The following is a 7,500-nucleotide window of genomic DNA, read 5'->3' on the forward strand; positions in this document are numbered from 1 at the left end:
AGTCTGATCTCCTCATGCCTCAGTCTGATCTCCTCATGCCTCAGACTGATCTCCTCATGCCTCAGACTGATCTCCTCATGCCTCAGTCTGATCTCCTCATGCCTCAGTCTGATCTCCTCATGACTCAGTCTGATCTCCTCATGCCTCAGACTGATCTCCTCATGCCTCAGACTGATCTCCTCATGCCTCAGTCTGATCTCCTCATGACTCAGTCTGATCTCCTCATGCCTCAGACTGATCTCCTCATGCCTCAGTCTGATCTCCTCATGCCTCAGTCTGATCTCCTCATGCCTCAGTCTGATCTCCTCATGACTCAGTCTGATCTCCTCATGACTCAGTCTGATCTCCTCATGCCTCAGACTGATCTCCTCATGCCTCAGTCTGATCTCCTCATGCCTCAGTCTGATCTCCTCATGCCTCAGTCTGATCTCCTCATGCCTCAGACTGATCTCCTCATGCCTCAGACTGATCTCCTCATGCCTCAGTCTGATCTCCTCATGCCTCAGTCTGATCTCCTCATGCCTCAGTCTGATCTCCTCACGCCTCAGTCTGATCTCCTCATGCCTCAGTCTGATCTCCTCATGCCTCAGTCTGATCTCCTCATGACTCAGTCTGATCTCCTCATGACTCAGTCTGATCTCCTCAAGCCTCAGTCTGATCTCCTCATGACTCAGTCTGATCTCCTCATGCCTCAGACTGATCTCCTCACGCCTCAGTCTGATCTCCTCATGCCTCAGTCTGATCTCCTCATGCCTCAGTCTGATCTCCTCACGCCTCAGTCTGATCTCCTCATGCCTCAGTCTGATCTCCTCATGCCTCAGTCTGATCTCCTCATGCCTCAGTCTGATCTCCTCATGCCTCAGTCTGATCTCCTCACGCCTCAGTCTGATCTCCTCATGCCTCAGTCTGATCTCCTCATGCCTCAGTCTGATCTCCTCACGCCTCAGACTGATCTCCTCACGCCTCAGTCTGATCTCCTCACGCCTCAGTCTGATCTCCTCACGCCTCAGTCTGATCTCCTCACGCCTCAGACTGATCTCCTCACGCCTCAGTCTGATCTCCTCACGCCTCAGTCTGATCTCCTCACGCCTCAGTCTGATCTCCTCACGCCTCAGTCTGATCTCCTCACGCCTCAGTCTGATCTCCTCACGCCTCAGTCTGATCTCCTCATGCCTCAGTCTGATCTCCTCACGCCTCAGACTGATCTCCTCACGCCTCAGTCTGATCTCCTCATGCCTCAGACTGATCTCCTCATGCCTCAGTCTGATCTCCTCACGCCTCAGTCTGATCTCCTCATGCCTCAGTCTGATCTCCTCACGCCTCAGTCTGATCTCCTCATGCCTCAGTCTGATCTCCTCACGCCTCAGTCTGATCTCCTCACGCCTCAGTCTGATCTCCTCACGCCTCAGTCTGATCTCCTCATGCCTCAGACTGATCTCCTCATGCCTCAGTCTGATCTCCTCACGCCTCAGTCTGATCTCCTCATGCCTCAGTCTGATCTCCTCATGCCTCAGACTGATTCCTCATGCCTCAGTCTGATCTCCTCATGCCTCAGTCTGATCTCCTCATGCCTCAGTCTGATCTCCTCATGCCTCAGACTGATTCCTCATGCCTCAGTCTGATCTCCTCATGCCTCAGTCTGATCTCCTCATGCCTCAGACTGATCTCCTCATGCCTCAGACTGATCTCCTCATGCCTCAGACTGATCTCCTCATGCCTCAGTCTGATCTCCTCACGCCTCAGTCTGATCTCCTCATGCCTCAGACTGATCTCCTCATGCCTCAGACTGATTCCTCATGCCTCAGTCTGATCTCCTCATGCCTCAGTCTGATCTCCTCATGCCTCAGTCTGATCTCCTCATGCCTCAGTCTGATCTCCTCATGCCTCAGACTGATTCCTCATGCCTCAGACTGATCTCCTCATGCCTCAGTCTGATCTCCTCATGCCTCAGTCTGATCTCCTCATGCCTCAGACTGATTCCTCATGCCTCAGTCTGATCTCCTCATGCCTCAGTCTGATCTCCTCATGCCTCAGTCTGATCTCCTCATGCCTCAGACTGATCTCCTCATGCCTCAGACTGATTCCTCATGCCTCAGACTGATCTCCTCATGCCTCAGACTGATCTCCTCATGCCTCAGTCTGATCTCCTCATGCCTCAGACTGATTCCTCATGCCTCAGTCTGATCTCCTCATGCCTCAGTCTGATCTCCTCATGCCTCAGTCTGATCTCCTCATGCCTCAGACTGATCTCCTCATGCCTCAGACTGATTCCTCATGCCTCAGACTGATCTCCTCATGCCTCAGTCTGATCTCCTCATGCCTCAGTCTGATCTCCTCATGCCTCAGACTGATCTCCTCATGCCTCAGTCTGATCTCCTCACGCCTCAGTCTGATCTCCTCATGCCTCAGTCTGATCTCCTCACGCCTCAGTCTGATCTCCTCATGCCTCAGTCTGATCTCCTCACGCCTCAGTCTGATCTCCTCACGCCTCAGTCTGATCTCCTCACGCCTCAGTCTGATCTCCTCATGCCTCAGACTGATCTCCTCATGCCTCAGTCTGATCTCCTCACGCCTCAGTCTGATCTCCTCATGCCTCAGTCTGATCTCCTCATGCCTCAGACTGATTCCTCATGCCTCAGTCTGATCTCCTCATGCCTCAGTCTGATCTCCTCATGCCTCAGTCTGATCTCCTCATGCCTCAGACTGATTCCTCATGCCTCAGTCTGATCTCCTCATGCCTCAGTCTGATCTCCTCATGCCTCAGACTGATCTCCTCATGCCTCAGACTGATCTCCTCATGCCTCAGACTGATCTCCTCATGCCTCAGTCTGATCTCCTCACGCCTCAGTCTGATCTCCTCATGCCTCAGACTGATCTCCTCACGCCTCAGTCTGATCTCCTCATGCCTCAGACTGATCTCCTCATGCCTCAGTCTGATCTCCTCATGCCTCAGACTGATCTCCTCACGCCTCAGTCTGATCTCCTCATGCCTCAGTCTGATCTCCTCATGCCTCAGTCTGATCTCCTCATGCCTCAGTCTGATCTCCTCACGCCTCAGTCTGATCTCCTCATGCCTCAGTCTGATCTCCTCACGCCTCAGTCTGATCTCCTCACGCCTCAGTCTGATCTCCTCATGCCTCAGTCTGATCTCCTCACGCCTCAGTCTGATCTCCTCACGCCTCAGTCTGATCTCCTCATGCCTCAGACTGATCTCCTCATGCCTCAGACTGATCTCCTCATGCCTCAGTCTGATCTCCTCATGCCTCAGACTGATCTCCTCATGCCTCAGTCTGATCTCCTCATGCCTCAGTCTGATCTCCTCATGCCTCAGTCTGATCTCCTCATGCCTCAGACTGATCTCCTCATGCCTCAGTCTGATCTCCTCATGCCTCAGTCTGATCTCCTCATGCCTCAGACTGATCTCCTCATGCCTCAGTCTGATCTCCTCATGCCTCAGTCTGATCTCCTCATGCCTCAGTCTGATCTCCTCATGCCTCAGTCTGATCTTCTCATGCCTCAGTCTGATCTCCTCACGCCTCAGACTGATCTCCTCATGCCTCAGTCTGATCTCCTCATGCCTCAGTCTGATCTCCTCACGCCTCAGTCTGATCTCCTCATGCCTCAGTCTGATCTCCTCATGCCTCAGTCTGATCTCCTCATGCCTCAGTCTGATCTCCTCATGCCTCAGACTGATCTCCTCATGCCTCAGTCTGATCTCCTCATGCCTCAGTCTGATCTCCTCACGCCTCAGTCTGATCTCCTCATGCCTCAGTCTGATCTCCTCATGCCTCAGTCTGATCTCCTCATGCCTCAGTCTGATCTCCTCATGCCTCAGTCTGATCTCCTCACGCCTCAGTCTGATCTCCTCACGCCTCAGTCTGATCTCCTCATGCCTCAGTCTGATCTCCTCATGCCTCAGTCTGATCTCCTCATGCCTCAGTCTGATCTCCTCATGCCTCAGTCTGATCTCCTCATGCCTCAGTCTGATCTCCTCATGCCTCAGTCTGATCTCCTCACGCCTCAGTCTGATCTCCTCACGCCTCAGTCTGATCTCCTCACGCCTCAGTCTGATCTCCTCACGCCTCAGTCTGATCTCCTCATGCCTCAGTCTGATCTCCTCATGCCTCAGACTGATCTCCTCATGCCTCAGACTGATCTCCTCACGCCTCAGTCTGATCTCCTCACGCCTCAGTCTGATCTCCTCATGCCTCAGACTGATCTCCTCATGCCTCAGACTGATCTCCTCATGCCTCAGTCTGATCTCCTCATGCCTCAGACTGATCTCCTCATGCCTCAGTCTGATCTCCTCATGCCTCAGTCTGATCTCCTCATGCCTCAGTCTGATCTCCTCATGCCTCAGACTGATCTCCTCATGCCTCAGTCTGATCTCCTCATGCCTCAGTCTGATCTCCTCATGCCTCAGACTGATCTCCTCATGCCTCAGTCTGATCTCCTCATGCCTCAGTCTGATCTCCTCATGCCTCAGTCTGATCTCCTCATGCCTCAGTCTGATCTCCTCACGCCTCAGACTGATCTCATCATGCCTCAGTCTGATCTCCTCATGCCTCAGTCTGATCTCCTCACGCCTCAGTCTGATCTCCTCATGCCTCAGTCTGATCTCCTCATGCCTCAGTCTGATCTCCTCATGCCTCAGTCTGATCTCCTCATGCCTCAGTCTGATCTCCTCATGCCTCAGTCTGATCTCCTCATGCCTCAGTCTGATCTCCTCACGCCTCAGTCTGATCTCCTCATGCCTCAGTCTGATCTCCTCATGCCTCAGTCTGATCTCCTCATGCCTCAGACTGATCTCCTCATGCCTCAGTCTGATCTCCTCATGCCTCAGTCTGATCTCCTCATGCCTCAGTCTGATCTCCTCACGCCTCAGTCTGATCTCCTCATGCCTCAGTCTGATCTCCTCATGCCTCAGTCTGATCTCCTCATGCCTCAGTCTGATCTCCTCACGCCTCAGACTGATCTCCTCATGCCTCAGTCTGATCTCCTCATGCCTCAGTCTGATCTCCTCATGCCTCAGTCTGATCTCCTCATGCCTCAGTCTGATCTCCTCATGCCTCAGTCTGATCTCCTCATGCCTCAGTCTGATCTCCTCATGCCTCAGTCTGATCTCCTCATGCCTCAGACTGATCTCCTCATGCCTCAGTCTGATCTCCTCATGCCTCAGTCTGATCTCCTCACGCCTCAGACTGATCTCCTCACGCCTCAGTCTGATCTCCTCATGCCTCAGTCTGATCTCCTCATGCCTCAGTCTGATCTCCTCACGCCTCAGTCTGATCTCCTCACGCCTCAGACTGATCTCCTCACGCCTCAGTCTGATCTCCTCACGCCTCAGACTGATCTCCTCACGCCTCAGTCTGATCTCCTCACGCCTCAGTCTGATCTCCTCATGCCTCAGTCTGATCTCCTCACGCCTCAGTCTGATCTCCTCATGCCTCAGTCTGATCTCCTCATGCCTCAGTCTGATCTCCTCACGCCTCAGTCTGATCTCCTCACGCCTCAGTCTGATCTCCTCATGCCTCAGACTGATCTCCTCACGCCTCAGTCTGATCTCCTCATGCCTCAGTCTGATCTCCTCACGCCTCAGTCTGATCTCCTCACGCCTCAGTCTGATCTCCTCACGCCTCAGACTGATCTCCTCACGCCTCAGTCTGATCTCCTCATGCCTCAGTCTGATCTCCTCACGCCTCAGTCTGATCTCCTCACGCCTCAGTCTGATCTCCTCATGCCTCAGACTGATCTCCTCATGCCTCAGTCTGATCTCCTCATGCCTCAGTCTGATCTCCTCATGCCTCAGACTGATCTCCTCATGCCTCAGTCTGATCTCCTCATGCCTCAGTCTGATCTCCTCATGCCTCAGTCTGATCTCCTCATGCCTCAGTCTGATCTCCTCATCATCTCTAAACATCCGCTCTTTGTATTGGTCTAAAGTAATGTTCTCATTTTCTGAGATACTGAATTTGAGATTTTCCTTAGTTGTCAGTTATAATCATCAAAATTAAAAGAAATAAACATTTGAAATATATCAGTGTGTGTGTAATGAATGAATATAATATACAAGTTTCACTTTTAGAATGGAATTATTGAAATAAATCAACTTTTTGATGATATTCTAATTATATGAACAGCAGCTGTATTCTCACACACACACTCTCACTCTCTCTCTCTCTCTCTCTCTCTCTCTCTCTCTCTCTCACGCACACACACACACACACACACACACACACACACACACAGAGAATCTCACACACACACACACTCACACACACACACTGCCCCTGCCCCTAAACCTACCCATCACACACACACACACACACACACACACACACACACACACACACACACACACACACACACACACACACACACAGAGAATCTCACACACACACACACACAGAGAATCACACACACACTTGTGTCTCTGCGGCTCTAACTGGCTGGCGGTGTGTGTGTGTGTGTGTGTGTGTGTGTGTGTGTGTGTGTGTGTGTGTGTGTGTTGTGGTGTTTCCTGTCAGGTGATCCCTCAGTACTCCATCATGCCGGACTCCAGCCAGTCGAATGTGGTGGTGGAGCCCAGTGGCTTCCTGGAGATCAGCGACTACACCAGCCAGCGTCTGGAGGAGGCCATGGAGCAGGAAGTGGACAGCAGCAACGACGAGGGGGCGGCGGCCAGCCCCACGGCCGACCAATCGCAGTGAAGCACCATCGGACTGCTGTAAAGAGCCTGTGCTGTAGGACTGTGTTCTGCTCTGTGATTGGTGTAAATAGAGCTGCCGCCCGCACTCATGTCTGGATCTCGTGTAACGTCAGCATTTTAACTCCATAAACTTTACTACAAACCCGCAGCGTGTGTGTGTTATTGTGTGCGTGTTTGCACAGGTGGAGCTCTCGGGTTACTGCGCTCAGGGGCGGGGCGACAGGTGCGCTCACACACACACACACACACACACCTGTCATTGAGCATGTGCTTCAGATGTGTGTGTGTGTGTGTGTGTGTGTGTGTGTGGAAAGTACCAGTGTCATTAAATGGGGCGATTTTCCCTCATTGTGATGAAAACAAATGCGTGTGTGTGGGTGTGTGTGGGTGTGTGTGTGTGTGTTCGCAGTCCAGGGGGTTTTGCGTGCGCCGGTGTTTCTGGGTGGATTCCAGCGTGAGGGTGAGCGGAGTGTGTGTGTGTGTGTGTGCGGGACTTTCCTGCTGGGATCGAGGACTCTTCCGCTGGGATTCAGGCTCTTCTCCTCGTTTATGTAACCGCTCATTAAACTAATTTGTTTTCCCAGAAGTCATTGGGGTGTTGTGTAATGTGTGTGTTTGGTTCCGGGCGGAGCTTGACCTGATCCTCACACTCACTCCACACAACAACTGGAACGACACAAACACTGACAGCCAATCAGAGTTCATCCTGCTTTACAGAGACAGAGCTGAGAATAAACAGAGCGATGTCATGCGCTGGTGTGAGCGGGCCTTAATATATTAATAATATTAAT

The 7,500-nt window shown here is 52.3% G+C and overlaps 1 protein-coding gene across 7 annotated transcripts in view; it reads left to right on the forward strand.

Moving 5' to 3' along the window:
• emsy (EMSY transcriptional repressor, BRCA2 interacting) overlaps positions 1–6,856 on the forward strand; it is a 73,546-nt gene extending 66,690 nt beyond the window's left edge. For 4 of the 7 annotated variants that reach the window (XM_079803833.1, XM_079803835.1, XM_079803836.1 and 1 more), the window contains one exon: positions 6,540–6,856. In XM_079803833.1, coding sequence (XP_079659959.1) covers positions 6,540–6,710 — 171 coding nt within the window. In that variant the 3' untranslated portion in view covers positions 6,711–6,856. Of the gene's footprint in view, positions 1–6,527 lie in introns of all 7 variants that reach the window. The other 3 variants (XM_079803834.1, XM_079803832.1, XM_079803837.1) reach the window with 1 other exon arrangement.
• Positions 6,857–7,500: the final 644 nt, after the last annotated feature.

The sequence above is a fragment of the Gobio gobio genome, assembly GCF_949357685.1.
Source record: "Gobio gobio genome assembly, chromosome: 22".
Taxonomy (NCBI): Eukaryota; Metazoa; Chordata; class Actinopteri; order Cypriniformes; family Gobionidae; genus Gobio; species Gobio gobio.